This window comes from Conger conger, chromosome 7, assembly GCF_963514075.1.
Source record: "Conger conger chromosome 7, fConCon1.1, whole genome shotgun sequence".
Classification (NCBI taxonomy): Eukaryota; Metazoa; Chordata; class Actinopteri; order Anguilliformes; family Congridae; genus Conger; species Conger conger.
The window spans coordinates 50,184,634-50,209,200 of NC_083766.1; the positions used below are offsets into that span (position 1 = coordinate 50,184,634).

The window sequence follows — 24,567 nt, forward strand, 5'->3', positions numbered from 1 at the left end:
CGAAAAGCCCTTTGAACAGCGCTTTATAAATAAACTTGTGCTTCAGGAGTAAAACATCCATATTTTTCCTATTTTTGGAGAAGGGAAGGGGCAATGGCAATTCTAGGAATTCTGCTTGCCGTTGTTCAACTCATGACCCATTGGCTGTGGTGTATTGGTGGATGAGAAAGCGTGTAAACCGGTTATTTCCAGCTCCATGCCAGCAGATGCGAGTGCGCTCAAATACCTGGGATGACCCTGACCGAGCCAGGCAGCAAAAAGAAACATTTTTTGAGAAGCTGTCAGGAGGAGATTAATTTTCCCTCACAAATCCGGTTACTCAAGTGTTTATTTCTGTACTGAACACATGAATACGAAACTCACAAAACGCGATTGGGGGGTTTTGGTAGACATTCCCCACATTCTCACCTCATTCATCGTCAGTGTTTGGCTTCCTTTGATCTATGTGCAGAATATGAAAATGAAAGTAAATTCTGCATCCTCAGCGTATCCATGCCCTTCATTGCGGAGAGCTGAGGCCAAGCACACAGACCCAGCAATGCAACTGCTTTTCAGACCAACATTGTAGATGGGAGGGAAAACATATGCACCTGGGCACTACAAACTAAAGATAATCCTCAATCAAAAATGTCTGCTTACTACTAAGACCTTGTCTTGGGCATGTCTGGAAGCCTGAGACAGCAGATTATTTTTTTGTAAGAGACGGAATAGACCTCCTTTAAACAAACCAAATGGTAACAAAACATAGATGTGTATTAAGGAGAATACATTCTTTCTCCCCCGATTTCATGTACCATTTTAAACAGTGAATATATTAAAACACCCCTGCTTACACCAGGCACTATATACAGCAAAATGATGCAACACGATTTAATAACGTTTTTTCAGAAATGCAAGTATGACCTGATTGCTTGTGCAGAAGGAAATTATAGTTCTATGTCAATTAGGCTAGTTAATTAGAGAACATGCAACGTGTCCTCTTAAAGGGAAATACACAAGATATTGTCATAACACCATTTCACAATGAGGAACATTGTACACATAAAAAAGGTAATTTCGGAGAGAGGAATTTCAGCAAAGAGGAACCGTCAAACTGTCCCCCTTCTCTGTGAACACGCTGATGTTGAAACGCCATTGGCTGTGGCAACTCGAACCAATTTTCAACCAATGAGCTTGAATTATTCTCCAGCTGTACAATGACCGTCAGCACGTGAACACAGGCAGAGGATAAGTCAACATGTCAGTGAGCCCTTTTCAATGATAGGAAGGGACTTACAATGGTCTTGTAACAATGTCTTAACACAAATATCTAACCTGTCGTACCTGTAATTAAAGCCACCCTTCACATGCAGGACAATGTCTTACAATGTGCGTCTTATCGATCAAAGGCTTCTGGCCATTGATTGACAGGTAGCATTCGGGGCAAATGGTTATTTATAGTCCCAAGGCTATCACCATCATTCACCATATGGGTAATGTAGGCTTTCAGCAGCTGCTGTGTGTGTTTCTGACAGAATCTAATCCTGAGCAGCAGATCTCCTCCACCTTCCTCAGGAGCCAGGAGTTATAATCTCAGGCCTCCAGGACAGGCAGAGAGCCACCCCCGACCCGTACCGAACCCCACCCCAATTTACTTCTCCATACGGTCAGCCACCGATGTGTCCACAGCAGGTCCAGCTCGAGGGCCCAAGACGCACCACCCCTCCCCCTCCCCCCCCAGCCACCCCCCTCCCTGGGTACCAGGGAGAGAGATGAGCCAGCCCACTCTCACTGATAGGCACAGAGCCAGACAGGACTGCAGATAACCCCAGATATGCACCATGGGAAACAGAGTCTGTGTACACGCAGAACTCAACACATCGTCAGCGCTGAGTATTATGAGAACCAGACAACCTGTGTGAGGAGGAGGGGGAAGTAAGGGGGAGGTTCAGGGAGGGGGTGGGGACCACAGAGCCACGTTCTGAGTCAGTGTATCGTCTGTGGCCCCCACGCTTCATGGAGAATACCTTTAAACACTTTTAAGTGCAGGCCAAACAGACTGCAGCTGTGTTTGTGTCTTTAGACTAGAGGTTCTTCACTATAATGATGGCTTCAAGCAGCCAACCCTTTCGTCCACTGTGATTTTTGAAAATGCAGGGCGAAATTAAATGGGTCATGTGGCAAGTCGGTAACTCTGGAAATTTAATTATACTTTCCAACACCTGGAGTAGAAGCTGATTAAAACAAAAAAACCCAAATCAAATAAATGCAAAAGCTTACAAATCCAGCAATCTGTTATAATTGTGAAAGTGAGTTGTGTGAACCAGCTTGTCTAATCAGTAGAAATGTAATAAACCACAGAGAGCCGGTGGACAACAAGCCCCGTAATAAAACAGCAGTCACTTCAGTCAGCTGTGCGTTATAACGGAGCCCTGTGAGGTGACCCAATAGATATAAAGTTAGATTAGATGGATTATACCAATAGGCACAAATCTGTTCTCCTCAGGGAAACTACAGCACCCTCAGCAGCTACCTTTAGCCTCGCCTAGCCTAGCAAAGCCCTGTGTATCAATCTTGCAGCAGCTAACCTGCACCATATAAACAGTAAACATTCCCATCAACCAACTCTCAAAGGGGCAATTAAGGTGAATAGGGAAATCCAGACGTGTACACACACACAAACACAATGTATGGAAACGCACACACAGCAAATGACATAACACTAGAAAACAAAGTTAAACAAAGTTGAAAACGGTGCACTGTTGTCTGCAACTAACATACTGAGGAGCAGAAGATCAGTCGTCACTCCATTCCGGTTGGCTTTGGGTTAGGGTTAGAGAGGGGGGGGAAGGGCTGGCTGTCTATGGCCGGCACCCACACCTCCTCCCAGACTAGAGCAGGACTGTGTCCACGGAGGCAGAAGGGTCACATGGCCCCCGCCCCAGCTACCGAGAAAAGAGAAACAGTCCATGCCAGCAGACGAGACCCCTCTCTGCACCCCAGACCCGGGCCTTTTGTCAGGGCACAAAGAGCCTTTGATCAACAGGGCGGTGGAGCCATTTTAGGACTCGGCCACAATGGCTGACTGGGGCGGTTTCATTCGGAGAGACGCGCCAAAATACACGTCGCCCGTCCGCGAGAAAGCAGAGGACTCGTATCAGGGACTCGCAAATGAGATAATCAGCCATTAATTGCGCTGTGCTGCAGCTAAGCAGCAAAGGAGAGCAAACTTTCTCCTGGACGAGTGTGAGGACTTCTCAGACTACGCGCTGCCCAAGTTGAGCCGAGTCGAGTTCTCACGACTGTCTTTAATGATTTTCAGTTCGCGCAAAACTTGACAGCTTAAGCCAGCCGAGCGTGAATATCATACCAGAACATTCTCTCCAGAAACGCGAGGCTCAATTAAGGATTAAGGGCCCGCGCTCATAGCCAGTCTGGTTTCCAAGTCATTATTCGCTGGGAGTTCAGAGAGCTGCCCTGAAAAAGTCAGGATGGCTGATGGTTCTGGAAGCTTCTATAATGAGTGCGACAGAACCCTCCCCCCAAACGCGGAAAAGCTGATCCTTCGACAGCGACTACACGCATCCCACAATTAGCCCTAATGAGAAACAGACAGCAAAATGGAGGTTCCTATGCATGTCTGGGAAAAAAACTACGAATTCTGATGGAATGTTCTGGGCATCGATTACGTACTGACATCACACCACTAGCTCCATGGTAGCCAGCCGGGAAACACTGTACCAGGCAGCTCATGGGCCACGCCCATCCCATAATGCAGGGGATGGCTGTAAGCCAATGCACACCTCCCAGGAGTGAGAGTATTGCTGTCTTTTTATTGGGTTTACAGCAGGAGCGGTCCCCTTAGGAATGCTTTTTGTCTAAATTGACAATACAAAACCCCCCAGTCCCATGGCAGACAATGATCAATCAGAGACAGATCGATCTAGTAAAAGTGGCAGACAATGTTAATATCTTTTCATAATATGTAAAGGTTTTTTTCAGGGGAGGCATTTTTATTAATAAACATTAACCACACTCCCCTACAGGTCTTGTGCACTAGGTTCTATGAAAACCAAAAATCCACTTGGTTTCTTTTATTAAAAGAAATTCCAAAACACCTTACTATTTCTAACAGCCCTCAACTCAAGCAGAATAATTTTGTCTTCATGAATATTTCATTTAATGTGAGCCTTTTGACATTTAAAATTTGTATAAATTATTTATTTGTATGATTTATTGTGGCTTGTAAGGGTTAGCCAGTATGGCTTGAGGAACTCGAAGATGTTTTTGTTTGTTTACTATTTTCAGTTCAGTTCCAAATGTACATGCGCTATGTAACGTGCATACCTATGTAAGGAAATTGTATAACTTGTCCTGACCAATCATGCAACAGCACGGAGGGGCGAGCCTGTCTGTGAGCTGACCAACAATCCCGCGTCCTGCCTCGTCACATCATTTCAGAAGCCATTCTGAATACCTGCTTTGTGCCTCGAGACACAAATGCACCTCTCCTGTCCTTCTCTGCCTCTCCTGTCTTCCCACAGAGGAGGAGAGCGGGGACATAAGGCTCAGTGCTCTCCATCAAAAGGGCAAGATCTGATAACGGGCAGGCTGCTGTAACCATGCTCTGCCATTCACAACCGCCTCTTCCACACACACCTATACACACACACACACACACCTATACACACACACACACACACACACACACAACCACCCTTTCCACACACACACACCTATACACACATACAAAAAATGCACAGGCAACCCCCCACCTCCCACACACACACACACACACACACACACACACACACAAGAAAGCCTGCCGCAGGTGCGCAGTCGGCTCACACACCTCCCGCAGGTACCTGTGGCTGCAGAGTGGAGTTTGTCACTTCACATTACTGCTGGATCAAAGGCCCCAGACTCCCCACAGCCACAATCAACTGACAGCAAGAGCCCGGATACATACCCTTTCATTTTTATTTCCTCACAAATCACTGCGGCTTTGCCTAATGCAATCACACAGGGGAAGATGCAGCTAGCAGCCATGTCACCCTCCCCTCTTCCCCCCTTCATCATGTCTTTTCAAGGCATTTTATTTCCCAAACACTGCATTATATTACCGGGTGTAAGACCAAGCACTTCAGAACTGATATAAACAGGCAACAGTCTGGACAGCCAAGATAAATACAATAAGCCTTTAGGCCAGAGTTGAATGAAGCAGTCAAGATCCAAAGGTGCAGTAGCCAGGCAGCTGACCAATCAAACAGAAGAGTTCCTTTACTGAGAACAATGGTTGTCACCCATACACAGTGGATCCCACCGCTACTGTATGCATGTCTGCCTTCCTTAGGGGGTAAGACCGATTTATTTCCTTTCCCCGACCATGACAAAAAAATAAAATGTTTATCAACAACATAGAGCGGCATTCAAATGTGCCAGAGACCATGAAATTTGCTCTGAATTGCTTCTAAAATGAGAAATCCCTGCAACGCGAAAGCCATTTACCATGGCACGCACGGCCCCACAAAAACGAGAAGGGAATCTCGCGAAGCCACAACAACCCCGCGCACGGCCCTCCACGGAAGAATCTCCCGGCACAAAGAGCGGAATTTCCCAATTTTGTAATTGAACTAATTAGCCGCATCCTTCACCGAGGGAGCGAGCCCAGAGCACCGAGATGTTTCGGAGGGTGCCGCCGTCACACGGCGAACGTTGACCCCTGACAACCGCTATTCATCAGCGACGCCGTCTCTGCAGGATACCGATGCGATATCGTAGCACGCAAGCGGCAGAGGCATCATTACCAGGTCCAACGAGAAAAACAAGCTGCTCCCGTTCTTCAGTTTCAGACGGAAATGCCACATACTAGAAATAACCTGCCTCCCAGTCACCGGACTAATATGGAAACGTGGTAGACCGATACCTATGGGAATGTCGTTTCAAAAACAAGAAATGAATAAAGCATTGCGTGGCATCCAAAAAGTACCCATAATCCCATTTCACCTGTGCTACCTAACCTCGAGATGCGTCAACAGTGGTGTGGAAAGTACCGCGGCAGACAGGACAGCAGGTGGTGAAAAGGTGTGGTGAAAACAACCTGACAGAGCAGGTGCAGTACCAAATTCCCATGGGGACAATTAGCATGGACCTATAACACAACCTGCCTCATCCAATACACAGCATAACGTGCAGCTAGGACAATTACCATGGACCTACAACACAACCTGGCTCATCCAATAAACAGCATAACGTGTAGCTGGGATGGTAAGCATGTACCTACAACACAATCTGTCTCATCCGATAAGCAGCATAAAATAGAATTTGCGGCTATGTTTGATGTGAAAGAGGCTTCATACAAAGCCCTCCCCTGTATTTCACTCCACAGATCCAGATTTTTCACACCGACTCTGGGTGATCAGAACTAGACACCTGCCTTAAGACGTCTGCTATCTCAACAGAACTAAAAAACATGAACCATAAAAGATCAGACTTTACGTAGATACTGCTGATTATTGGATATAATTGAAGATTTTGTGTTATGGGTTAAACAATATAATAAAATGTATGCACTTGAAATATGGCAATACCTTTGGATTAGTGGGTAGGCCCCACCTGTATTGTGGATAAATAACACTACGCAGAGTCGATATGGACATTAAATCACATCTGTGTGCTTTCCCTGGAGGTTTACCGAACAGGTCTCTTTGAGTTTGTTGCAAGGCGAGTTAAAAGCTTTCCCCCAAGGACTTGTGCAATGGGCTCTACTTGTCTAAATAGCTGACAAACACCCCGGCTTTAAGCTTCACAGGCTCGTGAAACTCTGTTCCTCCCCAGTGGGATGGATATCTTTCCTCCCCTTACGGCAAACCTGATAATCCTGGCTTTCAGTACATTTTGTTCTTCTAAATGTTTAGCATAACAATCACAAGAGCTACTCCATGATAAAATAATCATGAAAAGGGTACACTTTGTCAGGGCTCAAAATGTCTCCCACTTCAGCAGCATTTACTCCTAAAAACTGATGAGTGCTAACTGGAAAAAATAATTTAGGACAGCACATCTACTAATTGAGAGGTCCGCTCTGTTCTTGGGGTAAAGGCATGTTAGCATAGAATGTTAGCCATAGCACAATCATTTCTTTCTGAAAGTGGCATACAAAAAAAAGCCAACATCCAGTTAGAAAACGACTGGCCTAGACTTAATCCCATCATGTCTGCCGTGAGACCTGTCTGAAATTCCTTTCTAAAGCTTCATATCCTCCTGTAGTAACAGCGTAACTCCAGCCCAGCTCGTACGGGGGGGGTCGTCGGGTCTCCCCTGCCCGCCCCAGACTCTCGCTAAGGAGGGTGTGATTTGTGCGAGGCTGCCGGCAGACGGCTCGCCCTGATTATCAGACGCGAGAGAGAAGGCACCGCGCCCATGAATTAAACATCCGCACCATTAGAGCTCCTCACAGCTGGCCTGGCCAGATGAGCGAGATGGTAGAGCTGCTGTCTGCGTTGTTCCGCTTAATGGATGCGCCAGATTGTACTTCATCTCAGTCTGATTTGCTGCTTTGTTTTTCCTCCCTTCCCTTTCTTTTAACATTCTCGGTGACACGTTGAGGGCAAGACCCTCATTAGCACATGAGCCATGGTAGAATAAAGCACAGAAACAATGAAATGTGCAAGTAAATTAGAGAAGAAATAAGGCATCGGTTAAAATAGTTACAATCCAAATAAACAAGATTCAAGTTCAAAGATCTAAAAATGCAACAAAAGAATACTTTCAGTATCTTTTTGCAGTTCTTTACTAGTATGAATTTAAAAGCAGTATTGCCATGGTCTGAGTTAACTGAAGGGAGATGGTGCACTAGGCAATCCTGAGAGCTTGTAGTGATTGCCAGCATTACAGTATTTAAATGAAATATTGCACCCCTTCGTCTCCCGTCTCCTCCCCACCCCCACCATCTTTCCCTTCATCATCCTCTAAAGCCTTCACAGCATCTCCTTTTGCCGAAAGCGGGGGTAAACCTCCGCCTCCCGTCTGTGAGTGCGCGTGAGGCCATTCGGGGCCGACCTGCTCCCCACGCAGACAGTGAGGCGAGGCTGCTGGGAGTGAAACGCCACTGAAGCACAGGACAGGCCCAGCAGCTTTATCTGATGAGAGCGAGATGGTAATACGATAACAGGAGGGAAAAGCTTTCCTGTAATTAAATGAGCGTGGTGTGGCTCGACCTCGCTGCGCTGCGGGAGCTCAGCCCTCCCTCTCGTGCAGGATAATGTGTGGCCGCGCAGATGCCTCATACGGTTCCTCCAGCATCGAGGAATCTCTGGCAAACAAAATCTGAGAGAAGTGTGAAAACACAAAACGGGGAATAGTTCATTGTGAACAACGCGGGATGACCGTACATGGGGCTACAATCGCTATCCCAAATGTTGGGAAGCACCAGAACCTTTTCATGCCAGAAAACTCAAAACTACTGTTGCTGCACAGTTTTAACCCTTTAAGATGTAAGGGCCAGTTCATAATCCAGTGACAGAGTTGACGCGACCAACGACATGCAAAAAAAAAACCCTACTCTTCAAAGGGTTAAAAGAACACACACACATCAAAAACACAGGGGGAGAGGTTATCAAGCTTATGGGCAGAAGTGTTTTAGCGGTTGATTTTTCTTTTATGAAAAATGCTGAAGAAAAAAAAAGGAAGATGTGGCCTAAAGAATGGCTGGTAATCGGAGTCCTTTAAATGGAGCAGGAGGTTTCTCCGTTGAGAATGAAGTTAAAAATGCATGCGCAGCTTTGTAACTCCTGACCGAGGCCCGAATTCAAGAAATCAAAGAGTGAAATGCAACACCCCGCGACATAAAAATAAAAGCACCGCCTCATTTATTTATATTCCCTGGGTGAAACAGATTAGCGGTTCTAAACAAAAGCTGACATCGTAACATTCACGGCGTGTTTACATATCTTTATGCGTTCGCCGCGAAAGGAAGCGAAGCGGTCGCGTTCTCGTTAAAAGGCATTGAGGAAACCTTGCATATTAATGCTCCCACAAACAAGTCGCTTTCGCACGACGGGGGGGTTATTTACATATGTATGCACGCAATTATAATTCCCCTCCACTGAAGACAGATGAGGTGGCTCCAATGCCAACATCAGGGACTGTATTAGGAGGAAGACTCCAGTCGGTGGAGATTTGCCTTCTGCTTTGTGCTGGCAGCTGACAATGCGTAATGTTTGTCAACGAGATAAAAGCGGCTAAAAATGGCTTCTGCAACAGCTGCTTCTCCCCCAACACAGCCCCCACCCTTTCTGCCTCTGCCGCATATTTGCTCCATAATATATATTTTTTCCCCCAAGGATTAGACTCACAATTAACTCTGTGTTTCTAATGTTCTAGGCAGCTGTAATTCTGGGAGAAACGATGTTCTCGTTTCAGACCCACAAGCCAGCGCTGCATTAACCAGAGCTAACGTGTAGCTACAATAACAGCCCTTTGAAGTGGATTTCTGGAGCAAATCTTCAGTGCAGGTTTTCTAAACCCCGTGTATGGACATCTTAAGAGACGTCTGCTCTGTTAAGGTGCAGCAATATGGGAGGGAAATGGTTTCCATAGCCACCAGCTAAATCTGTGAGATACCTGCAGCAACCGCTCACTGGGGACTTTCCCATCATGCAATGCAACTTTAGCGGCACGCGTCGTTAGCATCACTTGTCGCCAGACGACAAGGCAGCGGTTGGTTGATTTTGCAATTAAAACGTGCTTGACATGCGTTCCAAACAGGAAAAGAAGGGTAAATGTTTTTAACACAACCCCTTGGCCACCGGTAGGACACAAACAGTGCCTCACATAAGTCCACGAGCAAACACAAACCATGCCGCTAGGGCCCTCTCCAATTCAATCAACCTGATCTAAACGGAAAATAAACAGGTCGGTTTACTTACCCCTGGGACCTGGAAGATCACTTTTCCTGATTAAAATGGCTGATTAAAATGCATGTATTACAAGGCATTCAATCTACCCTGGAATTCAGAGCAGAAAAATTCCATGCAGCTTGTGTGAATTTGTTACTCCCCCCGGAACACATTTTTCACACATTCAATCGTTTTCTTCCGGTCGATAAATGAACGTGGGCCTGGAGACCGATGAGATGGGGTTAGGAAATGAGGGTCTATGACAAACCACGGGTTTGGATGAACACGGCCGCAAGAGAAACCGCTTCAAAGTGAACCCGCAACACAACCTTCTGCGATGGCTGCAGACCTGGGTCAAATGCGTACCTGGGCTCATGACAATTTTTCTCCCTCTTTTGGTTTCCTCATTCCGTTTTCGACTCCTAGCTCCACCCATCGGGAGCCTAGAACAAGAGGCTAGAAGAAGTGAAGATGGAGAAAATAGGCAAATGGAATGTCCGAGCTCCTTCAAACATCAGTTCAAAGCCACGTCAGTTACAGATGTGGCAGATGGAGAGAGGTGGATCCACAGTTTGATCATTTATACGCCATGCTTTCCAAAGAGGGGAGGGGAGAGGGAGAGAGGAAAAAAAAAATAAAAATAAAAAATTCCTCAAAGGCAAGATTGGGTAAGAAAGAACATTTAACAGGCCAGAATGTCCTTGAAGACCTCACACTATTTCCGGGTCAGGAGCAAGGAAAAGAGAGAGAACGAGCCCCCGGTTTTGGATTCTAACGCTTTTCTATGCTTTACTGAGCTTGTCTGGTGCATTGGAACCTACGAAATACTCTCAAAAAGGGCAAACCCTCCCTTTCGGTCCTCTTGGTTGGCTCAATTGCATCAATCAAACATAGAAAAGTCTTTCAATCCAAAGCAATTACTCCACTGCATCTACCCACCAGGCACAAGACCTAACACGACTTGGTCCAGGAATGTCCGAAATGCCCAACTATATTTCAGGTCTTTCAGCAGATTTAACCAGCATTCCTTCTCCAATTTAAAACACATGGGAGGCTTTCATTTCCGTAAGAATCTGCACTTCTACTGAACGGGGTTCCTTCCCACAAAGGGCACGTTTATAAACAGCTCCCTGAACGTAGGAAAAAAGACTGAGATGAAAGGTTCCACACGGAATGAATGATTTGATAATACCGGCTTCAAAGCACTCACTACCCAAGAAAAATCTTCTTTAACCCTTTAACCCCCGGCACATTACATCTCCCTTAACAGGCGGATGCGACTGGTAAATGGAAAAAATGAGTTCTCGAACACAACTTCAAATGTTGGGGGGAAGAATTCCAAAAAGAAAATCTTCAAAAGGTTAAAGAGAGAGCCTTAACATAGGCAAAGACTCACTTGTTTGACAGTACAGTCAAACATCCGAAAATAGTCCCTCACAGAGACACCTAAAATTTCAGGGCGGCTAGGCTCCACGGCCCTGTGGATCGAGGGCGGAACGCGTGTGGGTCCCACCCTGCACCCCGCAACCCGAAACCCCTCATTGTGCCGGGTGAGGAGCGGGGCGGGCCGGCTCTTCAGACGGCGGGAGACGGGCCGGCTGGCAGCTGTTATCGGTGACCCCGTTTGATGAGCGCAGACAGCACAGGGGCGAACACGGAGGAGGAGATTTAAGGCAGATACCGCTACACCTCCGCAGAGCCCTGGCAGGTTCATAAATAAACCTGGGGATGGCGCAGACGGATGGGAAACTCATTACGGTGACAGGCTGCTGGCAGACGGCAGACCTCGTTCTTCGTCGCCTTATTTGTGGCGCTCCTCCGAACAGCGGGCTTTCGAAAATCCTCCACAGAGGCGGGACGGTCCTCCGGGAGCGTCGAAAAACACCCCCATCATAGTCAGGATTAGTTTATTTACCCTCCACCCGCCAACAACCGAGCACAGTGTGCTCTACCCCCGTTAGTGTAATACTTTTAATGCTGATGTTTTTTTTTTTTTTTGCTCTGCTCAAAGCTATTAATGCGAAGTCTGCACTTATTTCGGTCTTACGAACAGGTTCTGTTAGGGGAGAACAATGGGGGAGAGTAAATCTCCCGGGACCCAGATACTGTACAGGCTTCTTAGGACTGGAACAGAGCAGATATCTTCTTCAGGCTGGCAGCAGATAGAGAATTGACCCAAATGTGGGGGATGTCTGTCAGGCGCAACGTCGATGCGAAAAAAAGAAAGAAAACTGCCACGGTCTTGCGAATGGGTGATGTAAAGCTCTGTGTGGGTGTGTGCGCGCGCGTGGGTGTGTGTGTGTGTCTGTGTGTGTGTGACATTTAGAGAGCGGTTAAGGGTTTATCAATCACACAGCTCCATTACCGCTCATTACCACTCCAGGCATGCCAGCAGGTTGGCTGCTGATGGACCGGGCCGGTGATGGATGGGCGCACCGTGCGTCTCCACACCAGACCTGAGAGAGCCTGACTGATGGAGCCACAGCCAGCCAGAGACACCACAGCCCTGACCTTATTTTATTAACCGTCAGAGGGGGGAGAGAGGGAGAGACAGAGAGAGGGAGAGAGGGAGAGAGGGAGAGAGGGAGAGAGGGAGAGACAGAGAGGGTGAGACAGAGAGGGTGAGACAGAGAGGGTGAGACAGAGAGGGTGAGACAGAGAGGGTGAGACAGAGAGGGTGAGACAGAGAGGGTGAGAGAGAGGGTGAGAGAGAGGGTGAGAGGGGGAAGGGGAGGCAGGGAGGAAGACAGGGAGAGAAAGACGGAGAAAAGGAGAGGGAAGAAGGAAAGGACAAACAGAAAGGGGGAGAGAGAGAAGGAGAGGGGGAGAGAGAGAGAGAGAAAGAGACATGGGAGAGAGAAATGAGGAAAGAGGATGGCAAGCACAACCTGGCGCTGATTAAAAGAATAATTTTTCTTTTTTTTCTTTTTTTTTGTCGATGAGCAGCCACACCATCTTCACACATCTTCCACCCCCCACCCCCCGCCAGCCTCCATGAACCCACGGTCCGCTCCCCTGAAATGACTTCCCTGCCAGTGACCTGTGGATGAAGAATGAGCCCGGCATACTAATCACAGCCTGCTGTAAGTACAGTCAAGCACAAGCACACACATTCATCATTATCAGTGTCTTAAAGGAAACCAACTGCAGCACCTTTAATGGTCTCATTTTACAAATAAATTACTTTTATTTATTTTTTTATTTTGTTCCCCCCCCAAGGGGGAGGAATTAAAGTGGGAGCCATGACCTGCCTTCCTGGCCAGAGGAACTGCAGGCCACACTGAACAACACTGGAATTTTAAAATATTAATAAGGTCTAGCTGTTGAATATTCATCATGAGATTGCAGCGGACACGCTGATGACCCCCTGCCTGTAATGGGATTCTACACGTTCTACACGTTCCACACGTTCTGGCATCGCTCCCAAGGACAGGGCCTGGGGGGGGGGCTTGGTTAAGGTGAGGTTCTTGCTCAAAAAAACATTATGCCAAAGAATGTTCCAGATCACACAGAGACAGCAGAGCTTTCAGTGTAGCCTTCAGCTTCCTTGTGCTGATGAAGATCAATGGAGTAGATTAACAGAACCAAGGCTAGCATTTAGCACAGTGAGAATAAATCACCTCAGCCAATACACACAGGGTATAAATATGTGCAGTTAAACCAGGCAACAGCAAGAAGCGCTCTAAAGTGAAATGTATTACAAGTTATTTAGGACACAATGAGAAAACGCATGGGCAGAGACGCGAATGTTCCCGATTTATTCTAACTAATTAGGAGCATAATGTCGAATTGGTGACCGCCAGAGAAAGTGGTCTGTTTAATAGGCTACAGCAGCTCAGGCTGGCCAGATCATTGCTGCGGCTGCCTATTCTGTATTGGGCCTCACCTTAAGACCATGCTCTGGGCTTGTCTGGTCAGAAAACCCCAAGGGCTGTAAAACACCCTTTTAAAAACACCCTTTAAACAGAGTTCCTCTTGAGTGACTCAACAGGTGAGGGTTATGCCTGTCATGAGATTTTTCAGTGTCCTTCCCTGTGAGAAGGACACAGAGGCAGACACAGCCCTATGATCCTGAGCTGGGTGACGGCACTCCTGGGCAGAGAGCGCCAAGCTCCCTCATTCATAATCCATGGAGCGGAGGAGAGCACAACCACACAGGCTGGGGTGTAACTTGACACCTCCACCATCACTGAACTCTGCAGTGTGGGTTTTACAGAGGCGCCTTGGACAGACACCAGCATAACCTGCTCTGTTATTACCTTATTTACCGCAATGATAGTCAGGAGAGGGGCAGGGAGCAGGGGGCAGGGAGCAGGGCAAACACTGAGCTTCACCCCACCACACCTCCTCCTAGCAGCAGTGGTTGGGCTAGCCCATGGAACGCTGTGTCTTTGAAAGGCAGGATTTTTTTTGTCACTGGCATTCTGATAGCTATTCTCCCATAATATGCCAACTCAGAATAACACAATACTTACATGTCATTCATCATTTTATTATGATACTTGAAACAAAAGTGGGATGAAATAGTGGGATTAGCTAAATGAAATAGAATGCCAAAACATTTGTATCTTGATCAAAATCATTTTGCCACACAGGCCAAAAATTATTAATTAAAAAACAGAGTAATTTCTTTTTGAATTTACTAGTGTTGGGCAAGCTGCCTAGAGCGCTTTTGATCTCGCAGCGCTACCAATGGCTGTATAAATATTATGACCAAAAAACCACACAAATGTCAATGAAAGACAACAGAGAGCGGTAATTATTTTGCTGTGGTTCAAGTCTGGGTCGTCTTGTTATCTTAAAAATAGTGTACTTCTCTCTGCATTTTGGGCATTTTTCCTGCATTAATAAAAAGCAGTCCTGCATTAACACCACTGCTAGAGAACCTACCGGAGGAGACAAAGAGTTCAACGGGTTCAAGTCTTCTAGTCTGACTTCTGATAGATCTCCTTGCAAGCTAACCTTACCAGGCCTTTTATTTCCCCCAGTCTTTAAAGAAAATTCAATAGTCAGACAAATTGAAGACTGATTTGCACTGAGAATCACTTTAGCTCTCAAAAGCGGTTTCCATTCAGAAGACTGGCAAAAATTGTACTTTGTACTAGCGGGTGAGACTGATCAATTTAGCAATTAGCATAGACTCAGTAGGATTCCATCAAGGTTGTTCCATTAATTACAGCATTACATGAATCCAACACTACTCTACCCATAACAATGAAGATTTCTGTAATTAACCAACTGTAACTAACAAACAGTAATGAATTAAACCACAATTTCAAATAAGTGGCCTCAAAATTCTGGTCTTTTCATAATGCTGAATAGCAATAGCATTTTGTCCTTCAAACCTTTTCAACAAGTTATTATTTGAAATTTATTCCAAAGGCTAGTCAGAGTGAACCGGACTCCATTCACTCCATTCGCGTTGCTTGAAGGAAAATTTGCACCACAAAGGGTTAATTCGGGCCATGGGGGTAATCTGTTCAATATGCACCCATTACCCATGGCCTGGTCTGCCTGTTTTCAACAGGTATCCTAGCAACGGGATCCTAGCTGGGGACCTGGTGTAGGCGAGGCTTATCAGGTAACACCAACACCGGGCCTGCTCAACATTATCCAAACAGGGAGAGAGGCGGTGGGGGAGGGCGGCCACAGGCGGGAAAAGGTTTTTTACTCGGGCCTGTTTGGGTCCTACACACACCACAGGGGACCTATTCAGAGCACACAGGGGCCCAAGAGCCCAGGCCACAAAGTAGAAGGTCCGGTGTTATTTCAACTTTAACAGAGCACATACGAGTCCCAATAGAGACCATATGTACTCCAAGAGCCGGTTTCCGATTACGGCATGGATTAAGCCTAGCCCACGACCAAATTGAATGTTGAAAGGAGATTCTCCATACAAAATTCACTTTAGTCCATGACTAAGTTTAATCTGTGTCTGTTAAACCAGACCCAAGACTTTGAGCATTATACTGTGCAGGGATGAGAAGCCCAGAGTATTAACCAGCGGGACCTTCTGCCGTCACTCACACAGCCTGAGGTGGAGAAAGGGTCTCCTGATGCTCCAAGGGGGTGTTCGGGGCTCGGGGAAGACTGGAGACGGATGAGAGGAGAATAACTCTCGACAGCTCGATCATTCTATGGGCTGGGTAACCGCGTCGCTCTCGCCTTCCTTATACTGATGAAGATCAATAGATTAGATTAACAGAACCCACCATTTACCATTGCGAGAATACATCACCGCTGTCAACACGCTCTTGATATATTGTGCATTTAAACTAGGCAGCATCAAGAAGCAGTCTTTATACGTGAGGTGTATTAGAAGAGGCATGTTGACGAAGTAGGCTCCCCGGGCGGAAACGAGAACGTTCCGGATTTTCACACCCAAATGTCTGTGCCTGCACAAACTGCCTGCCTTTATTTCCCAGCCTTCTCTTCAACCAGTGGCCAAAAAGTGTGAAAGTTCTTCACCGTGTGGTTCAGACATACCCATGTACTCTGCCTCTGATGTTGGGGGTCAGGAAATGAGCATTCCCCATTTAATGATGCAAACAATGTAAAAGTGAGGTTAATCACAATCCTCAACCCTCATTCAACAAGGTTTCCATTCGAAGCACAATCCCATCATGAAATGGGAACAACATCCAAGAATGTCCTCCTTACAAAGAAAAGGACATTTCTTCTTGTTTGTAAGAAAATAATTAAAATTGAGACATTGCACAAAATAAGAATTCACTGAGGGGGAGATTTTAGACCATATCAGTGTTGGTCCTCAGCCAGTCTCCTGGGCAGGCCCACACAGGCACTCAGACAGGCACACAAACACACACAGACTCTGAAATGCAATTCAAGTACATTTTTACCAAGCCGACTGGATTTGAAATTCATAGGTCAGCATTTGCTAAGTTAGATCTGCTAATGGGCTATAACCAACTGCTGAGTCTCAAAATATGACAATTCACAGAGAAACCCACACACTCACCTTCCACAGTGCAATAACTACTAAATTCTACAGCTGAGGAGACAACTTAGGTCACGTGATTTGGGTCAAATACAGCAGCCAAATTTTGTCAATGTAAAAAGCATTGTACATCAATTGATCAAGAGACTGAATGTTCAGATTTTTAGAAGAAAAAAATATCACCAAAATACTTGTGTATTTTCATTGCGTTTTGCAAAGGTGATAAAGGGCTCTTTGTGGAAAATATAGCCTAATGTACACATGCAAAGTTCAGTACAAAAATACATACCGTTCATTTACTTAGGCCACACAAAGCACAGGCCTTTATTTGGGGCAGGCTTGTATTCGAGGCAGGCCTTTATTTCTTATTAGGCTTCTGTTGTAGAATTTTATTCTTAGAAATAAAGCAAAAGGCTACACTTAAAGTGGGCCAACACTGTTCAACACTTCCAGTAACCGTTCAGAAACGCAACTTGAGTAGCTAAACCATTAATGAAAGCCAAAACAGATGCGTCTTCATAAAATACCAACTTGCCAGACACGCCTTCATGACAATAACAAATTACCGTAGATAACAGCAAGTTAAGGATCTTTTTTTTTTTATTGTGAGACATGCGTTTCGTTTGGAGCAGCATACCGGTAGGCTATCAAAAGATTTTCGCTTTGGTTTGGGATTTAATTTACTTTTGGACCGTTTGATTCAATTGCTAAATGTTGGGACTGATGGGCACTGAAATCTGGGGGGTATTTGATGGTTCACTGTTAAGTTTTATGTAGTTGAAAGAGTGTCGGGATTTCCACCCGTCTGTTTATTGCGAGTCAAGGCAGCCGCTTTCGTCCTTCATTGAACGTGCGCTGTGCTGTAAATACATGGAAACCTTATTGCGTAGCCAAGTAGCCTAAATTTAGTTAATTTTTAATTTTGCCTGATTTACTTTTTATTAAATTCGTAGGCTGCAATGCCTCGCGGCAACATTTGTGATTAAATGTATACTGCTTCAGCCTTTGGCAAGCTACTCAGAAGGGGGCGGCAAGCGACAGGTAGCTTGAGAGCAACGTGTTGGAGACCCATGGTGTAGGACAACGACTTTTCATTGGCAACAGTATTAAACCAGCCAACAATATAAAATATTAAGAAGAGCTCTTATTCCATTGAGTTAAATTGAAACAATGTCTTCTAGTGCTCATGGACTGATAGCCCTACTGGTAGGCAATATTATTTGTCCGAACCGACCACGCCCCCGGCTATTATCCGAGGCCCGGCTTCAAATAGAATCCCGGACACAATTTGAGGATTTACTGTAACTAAAAATCATGACTTGTCAGTGCTATGGCCATCTGGACACTAGGGAACACTGCATTGTAGGAAGGGTTTGACTCTGCAAGGCAAGGTTGCTGGGTCAAATCTCATCAAGTGGCATGTTGGGGTTCAGACATTTATATGGCATAATGCCACAACCATGCGCATTATTAAAGAAAATAATAATCATCTGCTCATCGGGTCCTTTCTGAGTTTAGGCCCTGTTCATTATGATTACACCCTACATTTTGATAAGCCAAATTTGCTGCTTGGGGAAAAAACCCTGATAACATTCAGCCTAATACCCCTGAGACACACTAAGACCGCCTGTGGAATCCTGGGTCACACTTCACAATAAGGTACATGAATTGGCATTAACTAATATAGTTGTTCACATCAATTAATTGATGCACAAATGCATTAAGCATGATATTAAATGATCATGTATTTGTTAATTACCAACTAATATAGTTGCATTAATATGTATACATTAGCAAAGCATGGGATGAACTCAGAATTAGTAAACCATTAAGAAATGTTTTTTTTTTAAAATAATATTTGGCTTCAACCAATGTAGCAGTTATAAACATGAATTACTGAGGAACAAATACAAACAAAGCTAAAGACCTTTTCAGTAGTTAGTTAATAATTACATTAGTTCATTCCATTGCGAATTTATGTAAGCTTATTGCAAAGTGTTATCAAATTCTGAATGCATTCCATTCCCTAAAACCTCATTCACAACAACTAGAACATGTAGCCTAGGTGCCAAAATGTACGATAACACTTAACAGGTTCTTTATCTGGGGCGACCATTACAGTACAAGCAGGCAATCAAATAAATAAGAAAACCAGTGAGCAATAATAATTTACTTTCAACACTTCGCAAAACCAATTACACCGCACACATTCCACCCGAGAGCATCTTTAACTAATAAATGAATAACCCAGTGGCAAAGCAGCGGACTTCTTATAGGAAGTGGGCCAGCTCACTGTGGCTAGCCCAAGGTGCCATTGTGATGTAAATTAGCCTGTACAGACCACACAATGCTCCACAGAGGGGGGGACGGGGGACGGGGGGGGGACGCATCTTTAGGAATGTGGCGGTGGTAAACAATGCCCAGGCCGGGGCCTCCTCCGCATCCTCACCGCTCACCCCCGCCGTCGCCGCGGGAACGCCCGCGCGAACGCCCGCGCGCTTCCCGGAAAAAGACAGTGCTTCATTATGCCCGGGTTTATCAGTAACCAGTGAACCGGGCGGTTACTGGCCCTGCGGCGCACGCATTCGCGCAGTTCCCTTTACGGCGTGGCAGACCTTTGAGCGCCGGGGCGGGCCGTGGGGAGCCAAACGGCGCTTATCTACCTTGGTTTCGGTTTTGAGGCCGATGAGGGCTGGGACAGTTTCAGGGCAAATTCCAGGTCGAGAGCACCACCCACACAAACAATTGTAAAGGCTGCCCACACACTCACACACTCACACACTCACACACTCACACACTCACACACTCACACACTCACACACTCACACACTCACACACTCACACACTCACAAGCAGCAAGTGCAGTGGACCTCCCCCAGGGGCTGAGAAGCACCAGGCTGTCGAAGAGCGCTTTGTCGCGTCATAAACGCAGCACGAACGTCAAAACACTTTTCTGTCTTTTTTTATTGGTAATCAATGTAATGCTCCAACTGCATCCCTGGCCGGCTGTTGTGAGCGATAATCGAGGTCGATTTCCAGCCAGTTTCTCTGCCGTAGGAGACGAAACAATTAGAGCTCCGACCGGCAAAGTGAGCAATTAAAGCGCCCCACTGCAGACCGCTGGGTGCCCCATCCAGTTAAAGAAACAGTTCTGTTCATGGGTTATTATTTTAGTTTTTGTGTATATTTTGAGACAGCCCAGACAGTTTTCCTGTTTGATTAACGATATTTTAGATGCCTCGTTGCTTACTACAGACCCCTATGGGTAGACAGGGTGCCCACGAATCCACCTGGGGAGTTTGCACATTTAGGGTCTTCCTCAGACTCATGTCCGTGCGAGCCAGAATCACAAGCGGCAGTGCAAAAGAAGGCCCAGCTGACACTACATGGCTTGCAGGAGAACGCCTGCTTGTCCATGCTCTCCTTGCAGTTGCCTAGGTGCTGAAGGAACTCAATATTCATAGATACTTGAAAATATTGTTTTTGCACTGTGAGAAACAGGTTGCCTAACCCAGTCCGATCATCATGAGCAAGGTAATGGGAGACTTGCTGGTTGATCTGATTATAAATCTGGCTGTTCACAGCATGCTGAAAGTGGACATAAAATGGCAATCACCCATGCAAAATTGATGAGATATGCTTCTCCATCAGCAAAAATCATAAAGGTAAATTCTTAAAATGATATAGCAAAGAGATTAATTAAAAGATCTTACTCATCTTCATACATGTTGGAAATGGTTCAGGTTTAGCCAGGGAATAACCAACCTTCTAATGGGCAACTAAACAAAAGGCGTGGACTCATTCGACGCCCCCACGTCTTTACTCAATCGTTAAATATTCATCAAGTAGTCGTCTCGTTTTTCTCGTGTATTTCAATTTTTAAATGGTGGAGACGATGATGTAGCCAATGACCCAACTGACGTGGCCAATTGTGTATTTTTAATTATCTGCGATTAAGATTAATTTCTGGCAATGCTTTGAAATTACGTCAATTTAAGACGTCTAAATCCTGGCTCACAGCGGAAGGGGGTTTACAGTTTAGATTGGCTGATTATGGTGGCAGATGGCAGACATAAAATCACAACACTTTAAAGCCTCGTTAAGGTTTAACACAGATCACACAAACTGTTTTCACCACCGGGACAGCGCAACGAAATATGACAAAATTATGTGTGGTGTGACTTCAGCGCATTGTTGCATGTGTTTTACATTATATATAGGCATCTCGCTTCAGAAACATTGAAAAATATAACTACCGTAATCAATAGAAAACGACATTGATCGCAATGTTCTGTAGGCTATAATACATAGCGGACTGCTAGCCTACCAATGAACCGTAAAGTTCCGCTCGTCGAGTTTCCAAAATTAAACGGTTCAAGTAGCCGAATTTAGGCAGAGGGTGTGATTCGTAGTCTCGAGTCGCATTATAAGATATTAGAAATAACCTAATTTACGAGACCTGTTACACTACGTAGCAAGATACGTTAAGTTTATCTGCGGCGCAAGTTACCCGAAGTGTAACTCCGAAACTCGGGAAATAAGAATGCAGTGTATCCCGTTATACGAGTCTCCTCGGTTCAACCATTCCGCGACAAATTGTCCAACCCATTTCACCAACATAACACTGCACCACCACAAAATCAATTGACGTAGCTAATCGTAATCCCGATGAATTTACGAGACCATTAATTACACACAAATCACGCAGTCGTATAGTTAACGCGTTTTATAGCCTGCATATTTAGCTAAACCTACAATTTAAACCCAGAAATATGATTATAGGTAAAGTTTTAGCGACTTTCAATCCAAACTTCAATGAACGTTATTACAACTTTCATCTTTTAAAAACCACACCGAAAAAACACAACCCTAAGGGTCCCTCTTCAAGCCTCAACATTTTATACGATATTCAAGTTTGCGCCCTTTTTGGCTTTTCAATCAATTAAATTACGTCCAACAAGCGGCTCTGACAACGACAATTTCACTGTTCAAATATAGCCTACTACTTCCAAGAAACCATATTAAATGTACAAACAGTCTACTATCCACTTGTTGCTACAAAATACATAATGAAAACAATTTCAGGCAAACTGACTTGGAAAATTATTCTTACATAGCATAATGAACAGTAGGCTACCAAGAGCAGATAAGTGAGTAAATAACCTTACAAAGAATTGTCCGCGAAAATAAAGAACTGGCTGTAGGCTATATGAGTGTTCATTAGCCAGCTAGCGACAACGTCAGTAACAAACAAGCAAACAAACAAAAATCAGTTAAATAAAAATAGCCTAATAAAAGTAAAACTAAAAACTAATCTGTAACATTGAGTTGTTCAGAAACATTCCGTCTCATATTCTAAAAACAAACTTTTCATAAGGTAGCTAGTGTGTTAGCAAACCAGCTATTCAGATACTGTCTTAACTAGCTTGCTCCATCTCCACGCCATTCGACATTTCGCTCCCCCGCTTTATTGCAAGCGGAGGAATAGAAAGGAAACTCGGGTGAAAAACTTACCTGCCAATAAAATTCCCAACAGAGTACAACACCGGAATACCATAAAATCCATTCTTAGAATCTTAATTTCCTCCAGAAATGCCCTTTTTCCAAACTGCGAAAAATTCAAACTTCTCGGAGCGTCTCAACTGGTCGCCACTCCACTCGGCATCGAAATTGCACTCCTGCCTGGCTCTCAGCAGGTGGATAGGAGTTGGAATCCAGACACGTGATTTCCGGATGAAGGTATCCATTGTGAGTATTCGCGACAGAAGTTGATACTCAAGAGCCACCTGCCGTTCATTCTTTGCATACGACAATGCCCAAATACATTTAATGATTTAGCTTTGTCCATTCGCATATGGATATTAATTTTAATAGCACTTCTTTGTTCCTTATATTGCAAATTCCATACCTAGAATTAAGTCTACACATTTTGTTAGCTTTCGTGTGTCTCAAAAAATATGTAATATCCAATGCAAATTTCTGTGCTACTACTTACACACTTTTGTGTGTAAAAATGACTACTTTTGTGATAAAAGTATACAATTTATGTGTTACAAAGGGAGACATTTTAACAGACTTAGTTGAAAGTAGCAAAGTAGCAAAAATGGGTTGTCCTTAACTAGACATAGCATTACAGAACCAACAACAACAACAAACAATGTGTCACTGTCCAAAATACATACTGAATCCACTGTTTGCATTGGTGCAAATCCCAATGACAGGATGTCAGCACTTAAACTCTTAATACTATAATTACTAAAGCAGCTCACATCCCATGAATTTGTATAAAAAATATGCCAAATATAAGCAAATTCAAGCATGGTTTACTTATAAGCATACGAAGTCAGCCAAAATGCTCATTAAGTTTATTCATTTATGTCTGTCTATCCAATGCCACAAATTGTTTGACTTGTAAATGTAAATAATATAAGGTAATTGTGCTTTTATAAATCATTATTTGGTATCAAGTTCAGAATTATGCATATTGTGTTTCGGGTCAATTATTGAGCACAAATGGCAATGTTAAATGCTCTTAATTCTCTTTCAAGTAATGTCTCTCAGCTTGAGGTCTGTTAACTGCAATCCAAAAGGTTCAGTTTAGGTTATTGGTTTTCTAGTTGCTCCTAAGATATGTACTTATTCTATCTGAAAATCATCAGACAGCTTGATGATTCTGAGATTCTACTTCATAAATGGCAAGACTTGTGCATGTATAAAGGATCCAAAGTTCAATGAAATTAGATCGCCATCATGTGGCCAATCCAATGCTGGATTAAGGCACACATTTAATGAGCCAATCATGTGGTAGCAACTAAATGCATAAAAGCATGCAGATGTGGTCAAGAGGTTCAGCTGTTGTTCAGACCAAATGTCAGAAAGGGGGAAAAAAAATGTGATCCAAGTAACTTTGATCATGGAATGATTGTTGGTGCCAGACAGGGTGGTTTGAAACTGCTGATCTCCTGGGATTTTCTCGCACACCAGTCTCTAGAATTTACTGAGAATGGCGGAAAAAAACAAAAAAACAAAGATCCAGTGAGCAGCAGTTCTGTGGGCAGAAACGTGTTGGTAATTAGAGGTCAGAGAACGGTCAGACTGGTTGAAGCTGAGAGGAAGGTGACAGTAATGCAAACAAGCATGTATTACAACAGAGGTACGCAGAAGGGCGTCTGTGAACACACAACGCATCAAACCTCTAAGTGGAAAGGCTACAGCAGCAGAAGACCAATAAGTCTAAATAATAAGTCCTGGATTTTCAATGTGGCCTCAGACATGTGGAGCCCAATGTATGAGCATGAGTGACAAATATTTTTGAAATGAAATATCTATGTTAAAGATTCATCGTGCTGTTCCCAACGTGTGACATGATGTACATACAGTGGGAGCAATAATTATTTGATCCCTTGCTGATTTTGTAGGTTTGCCCACTTACAAAGAATGGAACTGTGTAGAATTTTAATCATAGGTACATTTTAACATTGAGACAGAATATCACAAAATAACCCACAATAACAACATCATATACATTTTATACATATTTTTGCATGAAATAAGTATTTGATCCCCTACCAATCAGCAATAATTCTGGCTCCCACAGACCAGTTAGTTTTCCATTAAGAAGCACTCCTAATCTCAACTCATTACCCAAAACACCTGTGTAACACTGTGTTACATCGTTATGTAGTATAAAAGACACCTGTCCACACAATCAATCAGATTCCAACATTTCCA

At 44.5% G+C, this 24,567-nt stretch overlaps 1 protein-coding gene across 1 annotated transcript in view; it reads right to left on the reverse strand.

The window, feature by feature from the left end:
* The window catches only part of cxadr (CXADR Ig-like cell adhesion molecule), a 45,574-nt gene extending 23,073 nt beyond the window's left edge, over nt 1–22,501 (reverse strand). The window contains exon 1 of the mRNA XM_061248695.1: nt 22,351–22,501. Coding sequence (XP_061104679.1) covers nt 22,351–22,402 — 52 coding nt within the window. The 5' untranslated portion in view covers nt 22,403–22,501. The remainder of the gene's footprint in view (nt 1–22,350) is intronic.
* Between the last annotated feature and the right edge of the window lie 2,066 nt (nt 22,502–24,567).